This window comes from Asterias amurensis, chromosome 22 (assembly GCF_032118995.1).
Source record: "Asterias amurensis chromosome 22, ASM3211899v1".
Lineage (NCBI taxonomy): Eukaryota > Metazoa > Echinodermata > Asteroidea > Forcipulatida > Asteriidae > Asterias > Asterias amurensis.
Window position 1 is genome coordinate 1,817,969 of NC_092669.1, and position 26,143 is coordinate 1,844,111.

Here is a 26,143-nt window from a genome sequence, read left to right on the forward strand (position 1 = left end):
TAACATAATTATGCTCTCACATACCTGGGGATTCCGCACGTGTAAACGTCGATAGACAGTTCCTTCTGAATTTCTGTTGAAAAATGGACCCATAAATAAACATTATCTGGAGGTTTTTTTCAAAGTCACAACTACAGTCATTCTTCGGAAAAAGGGTGAGTCATAAAACATACGTTTTACCAAAGTCTACTTGTGATTTGTTCGTGTTTGACCGTGGTTTGACATTCGAATGTTCAATGTCCAAATGTCAAACGTGAATTGCTCCATGGTGAAACCAACTCCACACCGGTTGGATCTTGGCGTGTATTCGTTGGACAGCCTGCCGTGTTAAAGCGTGTGTGTACGGTATGGTCTAGCGGTGGCCACACGCTGGCACTGCCCTTTAGATTCTCGGGTCGTCGCGGCCAAAACTCCCTGCTGTGCCCCCATGGGAATTGATTATTGGTATGCCAAGAATGCTACATTAACAGATGTGGTCTAACTGCACTTCACTATGACCATGATATGACTAACGTTTAGATAGCTAATGTAATACATAAATTAAAATAGTTTATAAAAATAGGGCCATGACTTTTTTTTATGAGTCATACTCATAATTATTAAATTAATATTTATAATAATAATACGAAAATAATAATTCAAAAAGTTCAAGAATACTGTTTTATAATAATATAATAATAATTTAGGTATTTATAATAGCGCCTTTTTTTTAAGCACAGATCAAAGCACTCAACAATAATTATATTTATAACAAGAACAAAGCAAGGAAAGAAAGAAAAAACTAAATGACGAGGCTGACTGAAGAAGTAGGTTTTGATTTTTTTTTTAAATGGCAGTAGAAGATGATTCCCTGATGAGTTTGGGTAATTTGTTCCATTCCTTCGGCCCGCTAGAGAAAAAGACTTGGAGCGGGCAGATCGATTAACTATTAAGTATTATTATGACTCGTGAATTATTAAAATTATAGTTGGTATGGTAGGATACATTCATTAGGTAGGCACAACTAACAAATTTTCCTTATTCGGAGAAAGAGTGTAAAGTTTGCTGGCTTTGTAGTAGAACTTTAGAAACTCTAATAATATGGGCATCAAAAGGGTCATTCCAGGATGGATGTGATTTTGTCAAACAAACAACAATGTTTAATTTTTGTAATACAAATAAGGCCAATCCATAAAGAATTCTCTTCTTATTTATAGAAAAGCAAAATGCATCAATTGCTTAGCCTCAAAAAGCACAGAAGTGTTTGCACAAGACTTGTCCGTTCACAATTCTTTGCTAGATCATAAATGTAAAATTGTCGATGAATTCTTTCCCTGCAACAATCCCTGCACTTCCAATTATGTCTGCTGGTTTATGGGTGACTTTATTCTTTATAAAATAAACACCAAACAGTATTTGTTTGAGTTGCTCTAACAACAAATTTGCATTGAACAGGTCTCCACTGCGTGTTTGTTTGTGTGCCCTCTCTACCCAAGGTCGCCCGGGGTCAAGCAATACAATATTGTCACTCTCCAAATATGCACAGATACTATTGTAGGCACCCTATTGTATTGCCGCTTATCTTTTACACTCTTGAATTTTGCAAACAAAAAACAAGTACTAAGTTGGCCTACCACAAAAAAACCCATTATATGCAGTCCAGTTGATCCAGTTGTACAATGCACTGCACACAAATAAACTCCATATGACTAGACCCAGTAAACTGGGGCGCTGTACTCCTTTTTCAAAATTTTAGCATTATCGGTACGACCATGGTACGACCGATATCGAAATTTTATCATTATCGTTACAACCGATTATGACAACTTGAACATAAAAAAAAAAAAGGAGTACACAGCGCCCTAGTTACTGGGTCTATTCCATGACTTTAATCTATGGTGCTAACTTTATCTGGGTGAAATGGACCTTTCGTGGTGTCGCTATATTGATTTTTCGCCAATTCAACCCAGTGTAACCAGATTGAGGCCGGAAGGAAAAAACTAGTCTGGTGCCTATTTATGCCATGGAATTAAGATCTAGTGTATGTTATCATTGAGTCTTGCCACGGTACAAGCATGGAGGTAGCTACCTCCATCTGTCCATGGTACAAGGTACCAGATCTTATAAAGATGGTGACATTATGTAATTAATAAACTGCTGGTACATGCACCTGTTTCACCTACGAATATAATTAGTCAAAATAACCTGGTTGTGCTGTAGATGCGCCTTACATTCATGTATTGCCTGAAAAAAACAGTATCTTTGTGAACTCATTTGTACCATAATAGCAAAGCAGTGTAGGATCTCACTTACTGGTGGAACCTAGATCAAGAACAATTTGATTATGGAGACTGTGCTTAAAAATTGTCAAAGCTACACCTGACCTGCCATGTGAAATGAGCTCCTGGTCACACTTCCCAAAATAACTTCACTTGACAACTTCAAGAGGGGACTTATAGTCACACTTGTTGACATAGACTTTCATATTCTTTATTTTCATTTAATACATGATGTTTTCTTTTCTTTTCTGGAGAAGTGCGCACTATAAAAAGTGCGCCTTTTTATTGAAAGGCTTGTGTTTTCTTGGAGCATATTTTTTCTTCTTTTCATATGAATATTAATGAGCTCAATCAATATCTAGGTCATCCTTGGGAACAACGAGTCCATCTGGTTAGTTAGGCACACACCTGGCTTTTATGAGCTATTTACACAGGCACAGTCACCCATGACAACAATGTGCGCAAGACTCTAACTGTGCCACCCACACATGTTTTGTACAATGAAAACCTTCCCAACCATTGTATGTGTGTTATTTATATCAGAAGAAGGCAGCTGGTTTCTTTGTCTGGGTATGTGATGTGACATTATTGGTTGCAGACAGAAGCTTTAATCTCCAAACTCAACCAGTCACAAATGTTTAGGTAAAAAATCACCTAAGAAGAGGTAGGATTTACTGCTTCCTTTACACTACTGCAGATTGTCAGAAAATTTACCTTCAAAACCATCTGAAATCCTCTGGATAATTTTGAAGGACTCTGGAAAGTAAGATCTTTTCAGCTTGCATTTTAAGATTGTGGTTGTCTGCTTGTAGCCTAAGTTGATTTTTTGTTGTTGTAAAAGTACCAATGACTCTCAGGGTCCAATGTCATGTCTCTACTTACCCTCGAATTCTGTAGCTTACTGCACCCCATGAAACACGGGACGGTAAGCCCATGGTAACCCCATACATGTATACTGCGCTAAGCAGAACCATGAAACTGGCCGAAATTTGTGAAGATATTTGCGAAGTGTAGGCCCTATCAGTTTTTCATGTTTGAACTAGCGTGAGGCTACTACCAGTGTGCAATAACGTATGTAATTTTTTGCTTTCTGAAATTACCAGCTATACTGTTGGCGGGATTGTTTTCATCAGTAACCACGGCAACACAATCCAAGCGCAATCATGGAGATTATTGCGGACAAGGTCGACCATCTATACAAGTTTTATCTGCACACCCTGACACTAAGTGGTGAGTGTTAATTCTGCAGTTCCCAACAAAATTGCAAGATATTTATGGGACTCAAAGTCAACATTTTGGGGTGTCGTGGCCGAGCGGATAATAGTGTGGGTTCGAATCCCTGTCGTGACACTTGTGTCCCTGAGCTGGATAGTTAACTATAATTGCTTCTCTCCACCCAGGGGTAAATGGGTACCTTAGAGGGCAGAGATGGTTCTTGTGATTGATTTAGCCGAGTAGCGCATATTAATGTTGGATATGGCTGTATACTCCCCACCAGGGCGCTGAGATGGTTTAAGGAGTGATTTAAGGCCCACTGACCAGGGGTAATATTGTGAAGCGCTTTGGGATGCCCTCCGGTTGTGAAAAAGCTCTTGTCAAAAAGGGTTATTATTATTGTAATTATTAATGTTTTGAAAATATTAAAAATGATAGGTCAGTTAGGCATGTTAAGTACCGAGTTCTAGAACAATCCGACGAAACAAAATTGGTAGCGCCCTCTATTGAAAATTACCAACTACGGCGTCTTTTTGTGCACAATCTAGGCATTGAAGACACCGCAGCAAATTGTGCGCGGTGCTCAACACTTGTGCACCCATTGCGTGTCGAATTGGTCTATTGATAGAGACAAGCCAACTGGACTTTTCCAGTCATGAGTTTACTTGCCCGAAGCAACACTAGCCTCCGGCCTGCGGTTCAGTTTTAATTTTGAGCTCTGAGGCCCAGGCCTCGGAACAACCCACGGCACCCTCGACACCCACAGCAATAGACCAATCCATTAAGCTCCGCCCCATTGCGTATTGACCAATCACAACGCAGCGAAGGTCCAACACTAAGGTCCGACATGCGTGCGCGTATGCTTGGTGCGCGCGGTAGAGTTGTGCAGAAAGGCATTGGAGAGCCCCACATGTTCTTGCTCACATGTGCGTCGTGGGCTGAGCCTACTGAATTGGTCTATTGCTGTGATGCCCTGTACTTTTGCTGTGATGCCCTTTGCAAAGTTCCAACACAAATTTTACATTTTCCTCAATGAGGTGCCCTAACCAGAGAGAAATTGCTGTGCCCTTCCAAAAGCGAAGTTGAAGGCCTTGAGGTCTAATGACTCCAAATACACAAATGGGCTCATAATACCAACTTGATTTAAAAATTGGGCAACTAACATTACACCATGCAGTCTTTTATTATGGTCCATTCATAAATACCCAAGACAGTTTATCCATTCTGATTGGTCGAGAGGGCATCACGAGGGGTTGTTTGAACAGATGATATAACACCAGTAAAAAGTGTTAAATACATTGTGTAACATGGGCGTGACACGCGAGCTTGCACATTCTGCGTTTATAAGACAGTTTCTTCATTCCTATTGGTCGAGAGCAACGGCCGAAACAGTTGTGCCACATCATGCGATACTTGCGACGCCCACAGCATTCCCTTATAAGGAGTTGTTTACCCGAGGGCCTTGACTAGGCCTTACCATTTCATAGCTGGAGGGGTGTTGTGTTGAAAGAAATCATTGAAAAATTATAATTTTTGCATTTTAATTTACTCTTTGACCATAAGTGTTGATGTTTTTTGACGGAAAAGGTATTTATGAATGGGAATCAAAGTGTGTTGAATCGGTTTTCAACTAGTGGTTTAAACCCGCCGAGGCCTGGTTCTTGATAATTTTACCGAGACGAAGTCGAGGTAAAGTAAACCACTAGTTGGGATTAAACCACTAGTTGAAAACCTCTTCACCACACACTGATTCCCTTATTGGTAAATTTCTGAAATGCAAGAACTCTACTGTACTCCAGTGGAAGATTCTGCTTGCCCCCCTCCCTCCCCCCTCCTCTCTATACCACACAGAGTTTGTTTATACGTATAACTTGTATTATAGGTAAATAAATACTTACTTATAATACTACATGTATGTTGGTTCAAACCCACCCGAGTAACATGCCTGCTATTCTTTCACATATCTCTGGAACAGAGCTTATACACTGATACTTCACGGAGGCAACGAAGGCGATTGCCTCCGTGTCCCCTGGTCATTGCCTTGGTGCCCTTGAAATGCTCCAATACAAATTTGCAATTACATCATAGGGTGCCCTTTACCAAGGAGAAAATGCCTTGGTGCCCTTGCCCTTTCAAAAACGAAGCATACAGCCCTGATATATGGGTAAAACCAAAATTAGTATTCTTTATAAATGCCCGATGCACATTTAACAACTACTTTAATATACTGACGCGTTTGTTCTTTGCTCTCTATTCGTAGATCCCCGTGTGGCAGACTGGTTATTGTTGGATTCCCCATGTTGGACAATAGGCATTGTTCTGCTCTATTTACTCATTGTCTGGTTGGGGCCAAAGGTCATGGCGAACCGTGAACCCTTCACCCTCAAATGGTCCATGATGGCTTATAACTGTGTGTGTATGGCAATATCGTTTCATATTTTTAAAGAGGTAAGTTCTGAAAAGAAACACTAAGACGCTACCTTTCAATACCTGATTTTTTAGAAAGTTTATTGAACTTCGCAAGCAGACTTTTATTTTGGTTCACTCCCCCCTCCCGCATTTTATACCACGATGCAGGACATGCAATCACAAGGTTGTTGGTTCAAATCCCACCAAGCTAACCAATGATTTCACAATGATTAAAATATTTATTTAAAGGAACATTACAGAATTGGTTTTTTGCTAACAAAACAATTGCTGGCAGTGTAAGCACTTTATGTAATCCATAAACTGACCAACCTGTGGGAGTTTGAGATCGATCAGCCATCTGGGTCACGAGAGAATAGTGAAAAACCGATTACAAATTTTGCATTGCATCGATGCCAAAATAAAAATGAATTAAACACTCACTGAGCGATAAACTCCAAACGCGAAGTTAGATTATTTATTTCTCATATTTCAACTATCATTATCATAAGACTGTGTAAGTTTTATGTAAATCTGTGATCTTGACGATTTTTGTTTCTTACCAATTCTGTATCGTTCCTTTATTGTTTTCTAGCAACAGAATCACAAGTTCTTGATTTGTGCAACTCATAATCAAAGCCAATGTTTGTGTTAGAGAGCTTGGCTGTTGCTAACTTTGCGTTTATACCCCCCTTGTGGCAAGTTCCCTTGGAGGAAGAGCATCTTTAAACAAACAAAATAGTATAATTTTTATGAGAACAAATAAATTAACTTTTGTTTTTTATTGATGTTTATTGTTTTCAGAATGTGATTTGCGGGTATCAACTTGGTTATAGTCTGACCTGCCAGCCAGTTGTCTTCAGTTACAATGAATTTGAACACCGGGTAAGTCATGTATGGTGTCTGCTTTCCTGCAGGGTTGGGTAGTTTGGCTAACACTCAAACCACAGTGGGTGATGATGAGTGGTCAAACAGTAGGAGGGTTGACTGTGTACTGTGTAGATGTCAATACGTTATATGACATTGCAAGCTGGCATAGCTCTTCATTCAAACCCCAGTGGATGGTAATGAATGGTCAGACAGTAGGAGGGTTGACTGTGTAACTGTAGATTGTCACTACGTTATATCACATTGCAGGTGTGCATAGCTATTTGCATTCAAACGCAGTGGATGGTAATGAATGGTCAAACAGTAGGAGGGTTGACTGTGTACTGTGCTGTGCATTCTTTTCATGTTACCATACTGTTACCATACATGTACTGTAGGCTGGCATTGTCTGGCATAGTTTATCTGTCATTCCAGCAGCAGTGGATCATAACGAATGGTCAGACAGTAGGAGGGTTGACTGTGTCATGATATCATTTGCATACTGAATTGCACGTATGAATCGCTTTTTAAACACAGGGTGAAGTTTTGTTCTTCTGAGAGCTACCCTCAATGATTTAGGGAGGGCAGTTTATTATTCTCCCCGTATTTCTTTAAATCGTTGTGTCAGTACAAAAACGTTGTATAAGTATAATATCCTAAAATAACTTTTACATTATGCCCAAATTTGACAATAAGTACATGCAAAGATCTGACGCTTTTGTGCAAAGCATTTTCGTTTTCGCACAATCGTGATACAATGTTTTTGCACTGAAGCAGTTGAAATCTGGGACTTTTGGACAGTTTCGGACAGTATTGAGGGCTTAAATTAATGATTGATTGATTTGTGTCATTTACAGATAGCAAAGTCACTATGGTGGTTCTACTTCTCCAAGCTGGTGGAAATGTTAGACACAGTCTTCTTCATCTTGAGAAAGAAGAATAGTCAACTTACGTTCCTTCATGTTTATCATCACGCCAGTATGTTTGGTCTCTGGTGGATCGGTATGAAGTGGGTAGCAGGCGGACAGTGTGAGTATTAAAACTAAAAGTTAAATTAGGGTCAGAGATTGGTTTTGTGACCGTAGTGGCTAAGTCATCGGAGTGTAGGTTCGAATCCCAGTCGTGACACTCGTGTCGTTGAGCAAGATGCTTTACTATAGTTGCTTCTCTCCACCGAGGGGTACAACAAGGTACTTGAGAGAGCAGGTTGATATTGTGTTTGAAAAAGGCCTTCTGAGCCCTGGCAGCTTGGGCTGTATACTCCCCAGTGAGTCCCTCGGGGGAATAGTTGTACACTATTTACCTCATTGCTAGTCAATATGTGGGAAGTCGGCCACTTTTGATCATGCCAATCTCTTTAAAGGCAGTGGACACTATTGGTAATTACTCAAAATAATTGTGAGCATAAAAGCTTACTTGGTAACGAGTAATGGGGGGAGGGTGATAGTATAAAACATTTTGAGGAACGGCTCCCTCTGAAGTGACGTAGTTTTCGAGAAAGAAGTAATTTTCCACGGATATGTTTTCGTGACCTCAAATTGAGAATTTGAGGTCTAAAAATCAAGCGTTTGAAAGCACACAACTTCGTGTGACCAGGGTATTTTTTCTTTCATTATCTCGCAACTTCAACGACCAATTGATCTCAAATTTTCACAGATTTGTTATTTTATGTTGAGATACACCAAGTGAGACGTCTCGTCTTTGACAGTTACCAATAGTGTCCAGTGTCTTTAAAAGTAAAATTCCTCTCTTTCTGTTTTTCTTCTTAGCGTGGTTTGGTGGGACGTTGAACTCTTTCATTCATCTAATTATGTATTCGTACTACCTCCTCGCTGCCATGGGACCAAGAATGCAGAAGTACCTCTGGTGGAAGCGCTACCTCACACAGCTTCAGTTTGTAAGTATAGACCTTAAGCGCGCTGTCACCATCTTGTTCGTGTTCCCTGTTTCCAATCACAGTAATGAATGCTAACATTGCGCATGGCTCCAGACTATTATTTCGTCTGGCCTCGGTTTGGTTGCAATGAGTTGGAATGGAGTCGAATCAAGATGACCACACCGTGATAAAGGTCTATAGACCTTATGCATTGACGACATCCAGCCGCCATCTTAGAGGAAAAACAGTGATGAAACAATCGAAACGCACAGACTTGTGATTGTCATTGGTCTGATCCACTCTGTTCAGTCCCTCTGTTTCCAGTAGGGCTAACAGTTTAGCTCTTTTATCATATGATCAGGTAATCTTTAACTAACTTATCAACTACTGTTAATGATTTTCCAGGCGCAGTTTGTGATTGGTCTGATCCACGCCACACAGTCACTCTATTTCCAGTGCGACTTCCCCATCTGGATGCAGTGGGCGTGCATCCTCTACGGCATCACCATCTTCTCCCTCTTCATCAACTTCTACGTCCACGCCTACATCCGTAAAGAGCGCCTCCCCAAGGCGGAGAGAGCGGAGGGAAAGAAATCCTCGAACGGAGTATCTGCCTCAAACGGGAAGGTAGATAGTAAAAAGACTAAGTAAAAAGAACTTCTTTTTTGTATCAACTGTTTTTTTTAATTTGAATTGGTGATTGAGTGACTGTAGTAGTAGATTCTTTTTGTGTAGGTGAGTTTTATCTTTTTAATGATTATGAATCTGACAGTACCAAATTTTGCTCGTACCTCGAAAATAGAGGTTATTTTAATTTTTTTACGGTATATTTTTAATAGGTATTTATTAGTTTCTTTTAGAGACCAAGTTTTGAATTACACTCAATGTAGCACCTTGGCAGTTTTTGATACTACTTAAAAAAAGGGATCTTTTTGTCTTGATTCCTTGATAGATTTAGCTTGATAGACAATTGTAGGTTTTTCTGAGGAACTGGTGATGCTGCGTGCACAAATGCAACGGGGCCGCAAGGAGACACGCGCAGCATTTTGTTACAACTTTTTACGCTCATTGAATATGAAGTACACGTTGAAGAGCGTGTGTTGATAACAATACGCGATTGCTGCCTGTTTTGTCAACTTACAATATGGCCTCATGCGCGCATGCAGTGCCACGGTTACAGGCCAGTGCGCCCTCTAGTTCTTATATACAACTCTGGAACGCTAAGATCCAATTGTGACTTCTCAGGATTCTTATTGAAGTAATTAACTGACTGCCAGTATGGAATGAGTTTTTACATTTGAATTTCATTCAGGTTTTGTTTGCAATTCTTGTATTCTTATTGGGTTTTTTTGTAAACATTTTTTAGTGATCTTTTTCAAATGTTTTGAGTCTGGATTTGAAAATCAATTTAGTATTATCCTAAGAGGTTGAGTTTAAAATCGGATAGTGTTAGTGCAATAAATTTTATTCCAAAACATTTTTTTACCAGGACGCAATTTCATAGAGTTGGTTCAGCAGAGAAAGTTGCTCTAAACACACTCAAAATCATGCTTACCAGAATTAAGTTACCAGCCAAAATGACATTCCACATCACATGTGGTTGGTAACCTGCTCCTTTTTGCTTAGCTGGAAATTGTAGAACACTATTTGCTGCTGACACAGTAGTCACACTGCAGCGATAATGAAAACGGTAAGGCTATTTTTCCTTGTGTTATTATCAGATTTTGCTCAAAAAAGTGTTGTTATCTAATTTGTCCTCAAATTTTGCTCAAAATACACAAAAATATAGCCTTGTGTACTTTTATCATATTAATTACACAAGGCTATATCCTTGTATAATTATAAAATTTTGCTCAAATTTTGCTCAAATTTACACAAGGCTATTATGAACTTTTCGCTCATAGTATTTATAAATGTTTGCTTAAAAAAGTGTACAAGGCTATAAAGGCCTTGTGTACTTATCAATTTGTGCTTGAAAAGTGTAGGGTTGTGTACAAGGCTATACACTTCAAGGCTATATACGCCTTGTACACTTTTTCAAGCAAAAAGTTCATAAGGCGATAGCCTTGTACTTTTTCGAGCGAAAAGTTCATAAGGCCTTGTACACTTTTTTGAGCTAAAAGTTCACTAGGCTATACTTGTACACTTTTTTGAGCTAAAATTTCATAAGGCTATAGCCTTGTACACTTTTTCGAGTGAAAATTTCACAAGGCTTGTACACTTTTTCGAGCGAAAAGTTCATAAGGCTATAGCCTTGTACACTTTTTCGAGTGAAAATTTCACAAGGCTCACTTTTTCGAGCGAAAAGTTCACAAGGCTATATAGCCTTGTACACTTTTAGAGCAAAAAGTTCATAAGGCCTTGTACACTTTTTCGAGCGAAAAGTTCATAAGGCTATAGCCTTGTACACTTTTTCGAGCGAAAAGTTCACAAGGCTATATAGCCTTGTACACTTTTAGAGCAAAAAGTTCATAAGGCCTTGTACACTTTTTCAAGCGAAAAGTTCATAAGGCTTTTTTAAGTTAAAATTTCACAAGGCTATGGCCTTGTACCCTTTTTCGAGCAAAAAGTTCTTGTACACTTTTTTGTACACTTTTTTGAGCGAAAAGTTCATAAGGCTATATAGCCTTGTACACTTTTTTGAGCGAAAATTTCATAAGGCTATATAGCCTTGTTACTTTTTAGAGCGAAAAGTTCATAAGGCTATGGCCTGGTACACTTTTTCGAGTGAAAATTTCACAAGGCCTTGTTACTTTTTAGAGCGAAAAGTTCATAAGGCTATTATAGCCTTGTACACTTTTTCGAGCAATAAGTTCACAAGGCTATAGCCTTGTACACTTTTTTGAGCGAAAATTTCATAAGGCTATAGCCTTGTACACTTTTTAGAGCGAAAAGTTCATAAGGCTATAGCCTTGTACACTTTTTTGAGCGAAAATTTCATAAGGCTATAGCCTTGTACACTTTTTTGAGCGAAAAGTTCACAAGGCTATATAGCCTTGTACACTTTTTAGAGCGAAAATTTCATAAGGCTATAGCCTTGTACACTTTTTCGAGTGAAAATTTCATAAGGCACTTGTACACTTTTTAGAGCGAAAAAGTCACAAGGCTATAGCCTTGTTACTTTTTAGAGCGAAAAGTTCATAAGGCACTTGTACACTTTTTAGAGCGAAAAAGTCACAAGGCTATAGCCTTGTTACTTTTTAGAGCGAAAAGTTCATAAGGCTATATATAGCCTTGTACACTTTTTCGAGTGAAAATTTCACAAGGCTATAGCCTTGTACACTTTTTCGAGCAAAAAGTTCATAAGGCCTTGTACACTTTTTTGAGCAAAAAATTCACAAGGCTATAGCCTTGTACACTTTTTCGAGCGAAAAGTTCATAAGGCCTTGTACACTTTTTTGAGCAAAAAATTCACAAGGCTATATAATAGCCTTGTACACTTTTTAGAGCGAAAAGTTCACAAGGCTATAGTCTTGTACACTTTTTCGAGCGAAAAGCTCATAAGGCCTTGTACACTTTTTTGAGCAAAAAATTCACAAGGCTATAGCCTTGTACACTTTTTCGAGCGAAAAGTTCACAAGGCTATAGCCTTGTACACTTTTTCGAGCGAAAAGTTCATAAGGCCTTGTACACTTTTTTGAGCAAAAAATTCACAAGGCTATATAATAGCCTTGTACACTTTTTAGAGCGAAAATTTCATAAGGCTATAGCCTTGTACACTATTTTGAGCGAAAATTTCACAAGGCTATAGCCTTGTACACTTTTTCGAGCGAAAAGTTCATAAGGCTTGTACACTTTTTTGAGCGAAAATTTCATAAGGCACTTGTACACTTTTTAGAGCGAAAAAGTCACAAGGCTATAGCCTTGTTACTTTTTAGAGCGAAAAGTTCATAAGGCTATAGCCTTGTACACTTTTTCGAGCGAAAAGTTCATAAGGCACTTGTACACTTTTTAGAGCAAAAAGTTCATAAGGCTATATATAGCCTTGTACACTTTTTCGAGCGAAAAGTTCATAAGGCTATAGCCTTGTACACTTTTTTGAGCGAAAATTTCATAAGGCACTTGTACACTTTTTAGAGCGAAAAAGTCACAAGGCTATAGCCTTGTTACTTTTTAGAGCGAAAAGTTCATAAGGCTATAGCCTTGTACACTTTTTCGAGCAAAAAGTTCATAAGGCTATAGCCTTGTACACTTTTTAGAGCGAAAATTTCATAAGGCCTTGTTACTTTTTAGAGCGAAAAGTTCGTAAGGCTATATAATAGCCTTGTACACTTTTTCGAGCGAAAAGTTCATAGGGCTATAGCCTTGTACACTTTTTCGAGCGAAAAGTTCACAAGGCTATAGCCTTGTACACTTTTTTGAGCGAAAATTTCATAAGGCTATAGCCTTGTACACTTTTTCGAGCGAAAAGTTCATAAGGCCTTGTACACTTTTTTGAGCAAAAAATTCACAAGGCCTTGTACACTTTTTCGAGCGAAAAGTTCATAAGGCTATAGCCTTGTACACTTTTTTGAGCGAAAATTTCATAAGGCTATAGCCTTGTACACTTTTTCGAGCGAAAAGTTCACAAGGCTATAGCCTTGTACACTTTTTTTGAGCGAAAATTTCATAAGGCTATATATATATAGCCTTGTACACTTTTTTGAGCGAAAATTTCATAAGGCTATTGTTACTTTTTAGAGCGAAAAGTTCATAAGGCTATAGCCTTGTACACTTTTTCAAGTGAAAATTTCACAAGGCCTTGTCATTTTTTTGAGTGAAAATTTCACAAGGCTATAGTCTTGTACACTTTTTCGAGTGAAAATTTCATAAGGCTTTATAATAGCCTTGTACACTTTTTAGAGCGAAAAGTTCATAAGGCTATAGCCTTGTACACTTTTTTGAGTGAAAAGTTCACAAGGCTATAGTCTTGTACACTTTTTCGAAGTTTCACAAGGCTATAGCCTTGTACACTTTTTCGAGCGAAAAGTTCATAAGGCTTGTACACTTTTTTGAGCGAAAATTTCATAAGGCACTTGTACACTTTTTAGAGCGAAAAAGTCACAAGGCTATAGCCTTGTGACTTTTTAGAGCGAAAAGTTCATAAGGCTATAGCCTTGTACACTTTTTCGAGCGAAAAGTTCATAAGGCACTTGTACACTTTTTAGAGCAAAAAGTTCATAAGGCTATATATAGCCTTGTACACTTTTTCGAGCGAAAAGTTCATAAGGCTATAGCCTTGTACACTTTTTTGAGCGAAAATTTCATAAGGCACTTGTACACTTTTTAGAGCGAAAAAGTCACAAGGCTATAGCCTTGTTACTTTTTAGAGCGAAAAGTTCATAAGGCTATAGCCTTGTACACTTTTTCGAGCAAAAAGTTCATAAGGCTATAGCCTTGTACACTTTTTCGAGCGAAAATTTCATAAGGCACTTGTACACTTTTTAGAGCGAAAAAGTCACAAGGCTATTATAGCCTTGTACACTTTTTTGAGCGAAAATTTCATAAGGCACTTGTACACTTTTTAGAGCGAAAAAGTCACAAGGCTATAGCCTTGTTACTTTTTAGAGCGAAAAGTTCATAAGGCTATATATAGCCTTGTACACTTTTTCGAGTGAAAATTTCACAAGGCTATAGCCTTGTACACTTTTTCGAGCAAAAAATTCACAAGGCTATAGCCTTGTACACTTTTTTGAGTGAAAATTTCACAAGGCTATAGCCTGGTACACTTTTTCGAGTGAAAATTTCACAAGGCTATAGCCTTGTACACTTTTTCGAGCGAAAAGTTCATAAGGCCTTGTACACTTTTTCAAATGAAAATTTCACAAGGCTATAGCCTTGTACACTTTTTCAAGCAAAAAGTTCACAAGGCTATAGCCTTGTACACTTTTTCGAGTGAAAATTTCACAAGGCTATAAGCCTTGTACACTTTTTCGAGCGAAAAGTTCATAAGGCTATATATAGCCTTGTACACTTTTTCGAGTGAAAATTTCACAAGGCTATAGCCTTGTACACTTTTTCGAGCAAAAAGTTCACAAGGCTATAGCCTTGTACACTTTTTTGAGTGAAAATTTCACAAGGCTATAGCCTTGTACACTTTTTCGAGTGAAAATTTCACAAGGCTATAGCCTTGTACACTTTTTCGAGCGAAAAGTTCATAAGGCCTTGTACACTTTTTTGAGCGAAAAGTTCATAAGGCTATAGCCTTGTACACTTTTTCAAGTGAAAATTTCAGAAGGCTATAGCCTTGTACACTTTTTCAAGCAAAAAGTTCACAAGGCTATAGCCTTGTACACTTTTTCGAGTGAAAATTTCACAAGGCTATAGCCTTGTACACTTTTTCGAGCGAAAAGTTCATAAGGCCTTGTACACTTTTTCGAGCAAAAAGTTCATAAGGCTATAGCCTTGTACACTTTTTTGAGCGAAAATTTCACAAGGCTATAGCATTGTACACTTTTTCGAGCGAAAATTTCATAAGGCTGTAGCCTTGTACACTTTTCAAGCGAAAAGTTCATAAGGCAATAGCCTTGTTACTTTTTAGAGCGAAAAGTTCACAAGGCTAGCCTTGTGTAAAAATGCACAAATAGAAATTTGACAAATCAAATGGGGATGCATACGGTAATAGTAAAGAGTTTTACATCTTTTTCCTAATTATAAAATGTTTTATTTCTTTTGAAAACAAATCAAAAATTTTTGATAAATATATTACTTAAGTGCCTAAGTTAAATTATTCTGAGTAATCGTTTAATCTTTCGTTCAATCGCACAAATGTTTAAAATATGTTTTAGTCTATCATTAGGAATGTCATTCAATGATTCTTCTCCAGTTAACCACAAACGTCAGTACTTCTATAAGTTAGAGTTTAAATTTAGTTAGAATAAAAATGAATCTAAAAGAGGCTTATACAACTCTGTGAACACTTCATAGCCTGTATTTTTACAGCTGCACAAAATGAAACAAAGTATATAACAAAAAAAAAGTACTAGAAAAAAAAATAGATACTTGCACACAATTCTCAAGTACTAAATTATTAGGAAGGCATGTACGTGAAGTTTTTAGTAAAGTAACGTTCAACATCAACCTCGCTACCAGGGAAAACACGCCGTATCGATATAAGCTTGGGCGATATCGATTTATTTTATTCACGATATATCGCCGACAATGTATCGCGATATTCGATATAATCGCAATTAATTAAATTTGACATCATCAGTCTTCAAACTCCCAGTGAAAGTTGTAGAAGAGACAGTCATAGCATAAGAGAGGTGTTCTAATGACCTATTCTCCTGGTTTTACTCCAAACCTATGGGGTGCAAGATGTCTCAGCTAGGAAATACATAGCGATACCAAATCGAACCGATATCAAAATCGTTTCCAAATTAATATCGCAATATTTGATAATATCGTGGTATCGACCAAGCTTATATCGATACCCCTCATCACTAACCTCTGGAAGGGAAGTCCTGAAAATCACCGTTGATTTGTTTGAATTGTCAGCAGCGACTGCTATGTTGTCATGCTTGTTAATAACTTGCAATTGCTTTTAGTTGCTTAGTACACGCGTGTAAAAATGCATGTTTTTTTACGCATGTTTAATAAGTTTTAAAAATATGAGGGGACCAGTTCCTTGACTTGATCCTGTTTATAACAGTGCAACCTGAAAAGAGATCGATGGAAGGACTGCTTAAAAATGATCCAATATATTTTGATATTTCAAAGTCACACTTCAAGGGGTTATGATCGAGCAAGGCAATCTAGGATAGAGATTGTACACCACTGGGAGCGAGGTTGATTCAACATGGCCTTCTGCATTGAGGAGTATCTGTGTAATTAAATTGTCTTTTTTATTGTCACTTTACTTTGACTATTAAATTTGATCATGTGATCAGTGTTTAACCAATCAGACTGTATAATCTTTTTTCTTTGTGGAGTTCTATCATGTGATCAGTGTTTAATCAATCAGACTGCATAATCTATCTCTTTGTGGAGTTCTACATGAAATTATTCTCAAAATGCTTGAAACTATCAAAAGCTGTTTTAGGTTTCCAATGAAGGATCTACTTTTGCCATTAATTGTAAGATTGATTAGCAAACAAAAACCTTCCCTTTAATGACACTGGACACTATTGGTAATTGTGAAAGACCAGTCTTCTCACTTTGTGTATCTCAACATATGCATAAAATAAAAAACCTGTGAAAATTTGAACTCAATTGGTCGTCGACATTGCGAGATAGTACCGGAAGAAAAAACACCCTTATCACACAAAGTTGTGTGCTTTCAGATGCTTGATTTCGGGACCTCAAACTCTAATTCTGAGGTCTTGAAATTGAATTAGTGGAAAATTACTTCTTTCTCGAAAACTACGTTACTTCAGAGCAAGTCGTTTCTAACAATGTTTTATGCTATCAAGTAAGCTTTTGTGCTTACATATATTTTGAGTAATTACCAATACTGTCCAGTGCCTTTAAATCGTCCCCTTAGAGCATAAACAGTTGCAGAGGTATCATACCATCAGTGGAGGTTTATGCGGACCACTGTTGATGGTATTCGTTAGAAAGAAAACGAAATTTGTGACTTGCCAATAAAAAATATTTCTTGCATTTTACATATTTACAAACTTCTTTGCCTCCAACATATTCAAGTACTTCTCACCGCATGAACAAGACAATACCTTATTGAAGAGGGAATCCAAGATCATCAGGCTCTCTTTTAATCTTGATGTCTTCCCGAGCAACAGTTGTCATGCCGATCGGTGTATCACAGCATTGCAATGAGGTCGTGCTGGTCGTCGAGGCAGACCCCGGTGAGGACATCTTCTCTGCCGTCTCGGGATCTGTCTCAGAGGAGAACGATTTCGGAGTGTCCACTTCTTGATCAATTCTCGCCTCCCTGGATTCTGCATCAGAAACGGCGTTGGTTTGTGTCTTGTTTTTGAAGACGGGTCTTGAGTTAATTAAGTCCTCTGGTGGGGTAAGAAATCTACAAAAAAAGGAAACAAACAAAAATTGTCAGCATTAACATTTAAGAAAGTTGCCTGAATTATTATTTTTTTTGAGAGATCGCCTTACATGACAAGGCCATGGATAGCCACTTCAAGGTGAGGGCTATCTTAAATGACCCGTCCCAAATCAACTGCCACCAGGGGGCCTGCTGCCACTCACTCCTGGGGCTGAAACAGGGCTACCCATTTTACAGTCCGAAAGTACGTAGACATGGGTATCATCCACTAGGAGCCTGGCTAGTAGAGCAGAATGCACTAGGAGAGGGCTACTGCCACCAGGGGAATGTTGCCACCTACATGTACTCCTGGGGCTGAAACAGGATAATCCCCTTCACAGTCTGTAAGGATGTAGGCATGGGTATCATCCACTAGGAGCCTAGCTGGTAAAGCAGAATGCACTAGGAGAGGGCTACTGCCACCAGGGGAATGTTGCCACCTACATGTACTCCTGGGGCTGAAACAGGATAATCCCCTTCACAGTCTGTAAGGATGTAGGCATGGGTATCATCCACTAGGAGGCTGGCTGGTAGAGCAGAATGCACTAGGAGAGGGCTACTGCCACCAGGGGAATGTAGCCACCTACTCCTGAGCCTCAAACAGGGTTACCCCCTTCACAGTCCGTTAGGATAGGCATGGGTATCATCCACTTGGAGCCTGGCTAGTAGAGCAGAATGCACTACCTTCCAAACTTAATACAATTTCTGATGCCCCAGATTGCCCTGGCACAAATCATTCAACAACCTCTAGTCTGGCTGGTACACACTTACTCCTGTGTGTGGAGAAGAAATCATGGTTAAAGGTCTTGCTGTCTTGACCGGGATTCGAACCCATACTTTCAGGACTTGAATTTGATCATCCTAGGCTCGATTTCACAAAGCACTAAGATTCATCTTCATATGAGTTGGCAAATTTATGGTGATTTGTCTTGTGACATCACGCTTTGCTATTCAAATCAGATTGATACGCAGTTAAGATCACAGGCCTGAATGACTCCAGTAGAAATTTACAATTTCCTCATAGGGTCCCCTTCACCAAGGAGAAAATGCCTTGGTGCCCTTGCCCTTTCAAAAAACGCAGCAAACAGGCCCGAGACAAATTCTTAGCTCTTTGTGAAATCGACCCCATGACCACTCAGCCCTGGGGCCAATTTCATAGAGCTGCTTAAGCAAACAATTTGCTTAAGCACAAAAATAGCTCGCTTAATTTACACATGCTACCGGCCAAAATGTCATGCCATATACATTGCTTGTGACTGATATTTAGCTGTTGTTTACTTAGCATAACAATTGAGTGGAGTCTTGGCCGGTAATCTGATTTTACTGAGCATGAATTTTTTTGCTTAAGCAAAATTTTGTGCTTAAGCAGCTCTATGAAATTGGGCCCTGGTAATGAACTCACCGGTATGTCAGCTTCTGCCCCGGTTCCTTGCATAGAATCCCTGTGTTGTAATAATACCTCATTCCTCTGGACATCTTCTCGTATGTCATATTCAGTCGATTCTTCTCCTTCCCCCAGAGTTTTGAGACTTTCTCCGTATCGATGATGCGGAAGACGAGGCAAACTTCGTCCTCCCAACAGATGGAGTGGAGATTGTTTCTATCTTTGAGGAGTTGCCATAAGAATTGCCACAAGAGGGGTCTGTGACCTGTAAGCAAGAAGTGGTGTGATGGTAAAAACTTTAAAGAGGAGGTTAGAAGTTTGATAATTACTCTTAAAGGATTTGGGTACTTTTTGTAACACAAAACACGATGTCCACAGATTTACATTAAACTAACACCGTTTGAAGATAATGATAGTAGAAAGCGTACCTTAAATACTAATGCTAAGGTGCTGAAAGTTTTTGAGAATGAGTAAAACAATGTCATGAAATTACCTTTTTACATGCTAAAATAATTTTCGTCTTATGATCACTGAGATGAAAATTGTGTTCATGACATTGTTTTACTCATTTCTCAAAAACTACAGCACTTCAGCAAGTAATATTTTCAGGGAAGCTTTCTAATATCATTATCTTCAAACTGTCTAAGTTTAGAGTAAATCTGTTGACATTGTGTTTTTTGTCCTACAAAAGTACATAGACCCTTTAAAATGACAGACTTGGAATAACATGCATGTCACATAGGCCACAGCCTCTTTTCTCCATGATCTTGGCACTGGACACTTTTAGTATTTAATCAAAGTAATTATTAGCATAAAAACTTACTTGGTAACCAGCAATGGAGAGCTGTTGATAGTATAAAACATTGTGAGAAATGGCTCCCTCTGAAGCAACGTAGTTTTTGAGAAAGATGTAAATTCTCACTAAAACATTTGAATTTGATTTCAAGACCTCAGAACTAGATTTTTAGGTCCTGAAATCAAAGCACACAACTTCGTGTGACAAGGGTGTTTTTTCTTTGCAACTTTGACGACCAATTGAGTTCAAATTTTCACAGGTTTGTTATTTTGTGCATATGTTGAGATACACCAAGTGAGAAGACTGGTCTTTGACAATTACCAAACGTGTCTATGGCCTTTAAAGACACTGGACACTATTGGTAATTGTCACAGACCAGTCTTCTCACTTGGTGTATCTCAACATATGCATCAAGTAACAAACCTGTGAAAAGTTGAGCTTGATTGGTCGTCGGAGTTGCGAGAAAACTATGAAAGAAAAAACACCCTTGTCACACAAAGTTGTGTGCTTTCAGATGCTTGATTTCAAGACCTCAAAATTTAAACTTGAGGTCTCGAAATCAAACTCAAGGAAAATTACTTCTTTCTCGAAAACTACGTCACTTCAGAGGGAGCCGTTTCTCACAATGTTTTATACTATCAACCTCTCCCCATTACTCGTTACCAAGTAAGGTTTTATGATAATAATTATTTTGAGTAATTACCAAACGTGTCTATGTTCTTTAAAGCCATTGGACCCTTTCGGTACAGAAAAAAAAAAAAAGTTCACAGATTTACAAATAATTTACAGGGTTTATAGAAGGTAATGGTGAAAGACTTCTCTTGAAATATTAGTCCATGAAATGCTTGACTTTTTGAGAAAACGGTAAAACAATATAAATTCTCGTTAACGAGAATTACGGATTTGTTATAAACACATGTCATGACACGGCGAAACGCGCGGAAACAGGAGTGGGTTTTCCCGTTATTTTCTCCCGACTCCGATGTCCGATTGAGCCTAAATTTCCACAGGATTGTTATTTTATATATAAGTTGTGATACACGAAGTGTGGGACTTGGACAACACTGTTTACCGAAAGTGTACAATGGCTTTAAGTAGAGACAATTAAAATAACAAGATGTCCATACCTTTCTTTTTACCAACTCTGACTTGTTTGGCATCGCAGTCCATTTCTAAAGTGCCTTCCTCAACTTCAGTGTCACACAAGACTTTCACATTCAGCATGTTTGAAAAAACGGATGGAGAACTCCTCTCACAGGTCAACGCCTGGCCAACAGAGGGCGCCAGATGGTACGGATATTGAAGAGAAAAAGGCGCAGGAGGCACATGGTGAGCGAGGGTGTCCGAGCTGATGGAAGCTGACCTCTGATTGGCTGTGCAGTTGCTGATCACTCTAGTACAGGTGTTGCCATTGGTCGAGGCTGCAGCAGTCTCCTGGATAACTGGAACGTGCACTTTTGGCTGTACCTTCATCCGACTGTAAGGCAGAACTGATTTTGGACAACGACCCCTGCTGGTAAGAATGTCTCGTAAAATCGGCCGCGCATCTCCGCTTCTGTTGGCGCTAGAATTCTGGAGGCCCTCCGCAGAACTCAGCTGAGCTTCCATCGTTTCTCTTCGGTGTTTATCTTTATAATCTTCGATAGGGGCTGCAAACCCAGCTGCTGTGAGACTTTGCCGATGAGGCAGTCTTGAGGTAAGGTACGGTGGAAAGTTCTGCTTCCGATTGACGATCTGTGAGTGATTCGCAGGTGACTGCCGACTTGGTGGGGAGGAGCAGTGAGCTGGGGAGTGGATGTCTGGTCGGGGGTTTTGACCGGTCGGGGTGTCTGGGTGCGTCTCTGGGATTGAAGCCCCGTTTCTGGGCTCTTGCAGAGTCTTAGGGTGTATGGTAGGATGAGACGACAGGTAGGGTGGGTAGCTGTGATGGATGGCTGCCATTGGGCGAGGGCTGTACTGGGACTCGTCTTCAAACACTGCATAAGGGGTGCTGTGACCGGAACTACTGGAGCTCTCATGACCATTATCTATAGAGAATTTATAAAAAATATGGATTTATAATGCGCACTTCTCCAAAAAACAGATCAAGGTAAGCATTGTACAAAATGAAAATGAAATTAAAATGATGAAATTATAAACTATTATTATAAATTTCTGGTAGTGAAACCAAGGATGTCGCATAAGTGACTTTAATCACTGCAGCTTGCAAGCCGGAGAAAAACGTGTAAACAAGGGTGCTTGCTGTGTGAACAAGAAACACTGGGGTTAACCGCTACCCTTTCACTGTAGCTCACAAGCCAGAGGAAACCTGTAAACAAGGATGCTTGCTATGTGAACCAGAAACACTGGGGTTAACCCCTACCCTTTCACTGTAGCTTGCAAGCCTGAGGAAACCTGTAAAACGAGGGTGCTTGCTATGTGAACCAGAAACACTGGGGTTAACCCCTACCCTTTCACTGTAGCTCACAAGCCAGAGGAAACCTGTAACAGGGGTGCTTGCTTTGTGCACCAGAAACACTGGGGTTAACCCCTACCCTTTCACAAAACCTGTAACAGGGGTGCTTGCTGTGTGAACCAGAAACACTGGGGTTAACCCCTACCCTTTCACTGTAGCTTGCAAGCCAGAGGAAACCTGTAAACAAGGATGCTTGCTATGTGAACCAGAAACACTGGGGTTAACCCCTACTCTTTCACAAAACCTGTAACAGGGGTGCTTGCTGTGTGAACCAGAAACACTGGGGTTAACCCCTACCCTTTCACTGTAGCTTGCAAGCCAGAGGAAACCTGTAAACAAGGATGCTTGCTATGTGAACCAGAAACACTGGGGTTAACCCCTACTCTTTCACAAAACCTGTAACAGGGGTGCTTGCTATGTGAACCAGAAACACTGGGGTTAACCCCTACCCTTTCACTGTAGCTTGCAAGCCAGATGAAACCTGTAAACAAGGATGCTTGCTATGTGAACCAGAAACACTGGGGTTAACCCCTACCCTTTCACTGTAGCTCACAAGCCAGAGGAAACCTGTAAAACGAGGGTGCTTGCTATGTGAACCAGAAACACTGGGGTTAACCCCTACCCTTTCACTGTAGCTCCTCGCCTGAGGAAACCTGTAAACAAGGATGCTTGCTATGTGAACCAGAAACACTGGGGTTAACCCCTACCCTTTCACTGTAGCTTGCAAGCCTGAGGAAACCTGTAAAACGAGGGTGCTTGCTATGTGAACCAGAAACACTGGGGTTAACCCCTACCCTTTCACTGTAGCTCACAAGCCAGAGGAAACCTGTAAAACGAGGGTGCTTGCTATGTGAACCAGAAACACTGGGGTTAACCCCTACCCTTTCACTGTAGCTCCTCGCCTGAGGAAACCTGTAAACAAGGATGCTTGCTATGTGAACCAGAAACACTGGGGTTAACCCCTACCCTTTCACTGTAGCTTGCAAGCCTGAGGAAACCTGTAAAACGAGGGTGCTTGCTATGTGAACCAGAAACACTGGGGTTAACCCCTACCCTTTCACTGTAGCTCACAAGCCAGAGGAAACCTGTAAAACGAGGGTGCTTGCTATGTGAACCAGAAACACTGGGGTTAACCCCTACCCTTTCACTGTAGCTTGCAAGCCTGAGGAAACCTGTAAAACGAGGGTGCTTGCTATGTGAACCAGAAACACTGGGGTTAACCCCTACCCTTTCACTGTAGCTCACAAGCCAGAGGAAACCTGTAAAACGAGGGTGCTTGCTATGTGAACCAGAAACACTGGGGTTAACCCCTACCCTTTCACTGTAGCTTGCAAGCCTGAGGAAACCTGTAAAACGAGGGTGCTTGCTATGTGAACCAGAAACACTGGGGTTAACCCCTACCCTTTCACTGTAGCTTGCAAGCCAGAGGAAAGCTATGTGAACCAGAAACACTGGGGTTAACCCCTACTCTTTCACAAAACCTGTAACAGGGGTGCTTGCTATGTGAACAAGAAACACTGGGGTTAACCGCTACCCTTTCACTGTAGCTCACACGCCAGAGGAAACCTGTAAACAAGGATGCTTGCTATGTGAACCAGAAACACTGGGGTTAACCCCTACCCTTTCACTGTAGCTTGCAAGCCAGAGGAAACCTGTAAACAAGGATGCTTGCTATGTGAACCAGAAACACTGGGGTTAACCCCTACCCTTTCACAAAACCTGTAACAGGGGTGCTTGCTATGTGAACCAGAAACACTGGGGTTAACCCCTACTCTTTCACAAAACCTGTAACAGGGGTGCTTGCTATGTGAACCAGAAACACTGGGGTTAACCCCTACCCTTTCACTGTAGCTTGCAAGCCAGAGGAAACCTGTAAACAAGGGTGCTTGCTTTGTGAACCAGAAACACTGGGGTTAACCCCTACTCTTTCACTGTAGCTCCTCGCCTGAGGAAACCTGTAAACAAGGATGCTTGCTATGTGAACCAGAAACACTGGGGTTAACCCCTACTCTTTCACAAAACCTGTAACAGGGGTGCTTGCTGTGTGAACCAGAAACACTGGGGTTAACCCCTACCCTTTCACTGTAGCTTGCAAGCCAGAGGAAACCTGTAAACAAGGATGCTTGCTATGTGAACCAGAAACACTGGGGTTAACCCCTACTCTTTCACAAAACCTGTAACAGTGGTGCTTGCTATGTGAACCAGAAACACTGGGGTTAACCCCTACCCTTTCACTGTAGCTTGCAAGCCTGAGGAAACCTGTAAACAAGGGTGCTTGCTTTGTGAACCAGAAACACTGGGGTTAACCCCTACCCTTTCACTGTAGCTCCTCGCCTGAGGAAACCTGTCAACAAAGGGTGCTTGCTTTGTGAACCAGAAACACTGGGGTTAACCCATACCCTTTCACTGTAGCTCCTCGCCTGGGGAAATCTGTTAACAAGGGTGATTGCTGTGTGAACCAAAAACATACCTGTTATTTTGAGGTTGAGTGGTAGAAGTTCTGGTATGTTCGATATTCCTCCATCGTCGCTGCTCTTTGAGTGGTCCCTGTTGCACTTGTCCAACGTTCTTAGTCTGAAAGTCGGCTCATAAGCAGGCCTGGTCGGTTCGTCGTCTGCTGAGTGGTTTTTGGAAAGGTAAAATCATACATTTCAAATGGATTTCAATATACATCCGTATGAAGGTGGGGGGGGGGTGGGTGTAGTAGAAAACCCACAACAACAAAAGAACAGTATTGTGCATCAACATGCTTACCGTAATTTTCGGATTATAAACCGCGGTTTATATGTTGATTTTGACATTTTTTTGAACTCCTGCGGTTTATTCTCCGGGCGGCTTGTAAGCCGACGTATAAATATTTAAGAGAAAAAACGGCATTTTTTAAAAGAAAGATCGTTCGTAAAATATTCTAATAGTAATGTTTTTTTTCTTCAACGAGAACAAAAACCTGCCTGTGTGATGACAAAATCCTGTTGAAAATCCCACAATTGTATTCCGTGTTTCCTTTGTAAAACGTTTATCAACCGCCCTCAGCTCCCCCTCGCAGCGCAACTCGGGTTAGACTAGACTGGTGCCCGTCTATTTATCCTAGCGATCTCTACATGCTGACGTCAGACATTCAAGCTATACTCGTATCTCAGCGAAATAGACTCGTCCCCTGTCTATTTTTCCCACGATCTTTATATACTGACGTCAGACATCCAGGCTACACTCGTGTCAGCCAGCGGTTTCTTCAGCTCAACCACGCACACCGCAACAGCAGAATGGTGAATGGACGTACGCATAGAACTATGCCGCGACGGGGGGTCAAACAAAACGTTTTCAAACCGCCCTGATTGTTGAGTCCAGTAACATTGGGAATTTATTTCCAGGCGGCGCAAATGCGAGGGCGTAGCGCAACCCGTCGGCGAACATCGCTCAATACGGTGCCCCCAACATCTGTTGTGCAATTTCGAGATTGAGCAGCGCAATTAACAGATTGCTAGCTTTACGAACTCGCATGTGTACATGTGTGCGTAATGTGCACGCTGCAGGATACATTGCTACACACATGCTACGTCCGTCCGCCCGTCCGTCGTTGCAATCTGTTGTGGATCCTCGTTGTGGGACTACAATAAAAGGGAGGGAGAAACAACCACTTTTCTTTAATTCCCTTATTGAAAGACCCATTTCAACCTTATTTCCCGTCTACTCCGATGTTTAATAAAAGTGAATCCCCTGTCCTTATGATTACGCAAACAATAAGGTAGCGCCTTTTGTGTCATTACTACCGCTATACAATAAAAGTGAGGGAACAACTTCAGCCGTCACTATTATTATTTCTTTTATATTTTATAAAGGAATTTTGTTGTTTTCAGTATCACAATAATAAACGTATTTTCAGTTGTAACTTTCACCAATAATTACCCA

The 26,143-nt window shown here is 40.2% G+C and overlaps 2 protein-coding genes across 3 annotated transcripts in view; one reads left to right on the top strand and one right to left on the bottom strand.

Moving 5' to 3' along the window:
• On the top strand, positions 1 to 16,506 carry LOC139953638 (very long chain fatty acid elongase 4-like). The gene is made up of 7 exons (XM_071953134.1): positions 1 to 155; positions 3,362 to 3,488; positions 5,734 to 5,921; positions 6,684 to 6,764; positions 7,604 to 7,775; positions 8,516 to 8,643; positions 9,028 to 16,506. The coding sequence occupies exons 2-7, from the start codon at positions 3,422 to 3,424 to the stop codon at positions 9,271 to 9,273; spliced, it is 882 nt and encodes a 293-aa protein (XP_071809235.1). The 5' UTR covers positions 1 to 155; positions 3,362 to 3,421; the 3' UTR covers positions 9,274 to 16,506.
• The window catches only part of LOC139953637 (transcription factor ETV6-like), a 19,662-nt gene continuing 8,863 nt past the window's right edge, over positions 15,345 to 26,143 (bottom strand). Inside the window, exons 5-8 of one of the 2 annotated variants that reach the window (XM_071953133.1) lie at positions 24,705 to 24,848; positions 20,907 to 21,806; positions 19,002 to 19,248; positions 15,345 to 17,581 (exon numbers count right to left, since the gene is read on the bottom strand). In XM_071953133.1, coding sequence (XP_071809234.1) covers positions 17,275 to 17,581; positions 19,002 to 19,248; positions 20,907 to 21,806; positions 24,705 to 24,848 — 1,598 coding nt within the window. In that variant the 3' untranslated portion in view covers positions 15,345 to 17,274. Of the gene's footprint in view, positions 17,582 to 19,001; positions 19,249 to 20,906; positions 21,807 to 24,704; positions 24,852 to 26,143 lie in introns of both variants that reach the window. The other variant, XM_071953132.1, reaches the window with a different exon arrangement.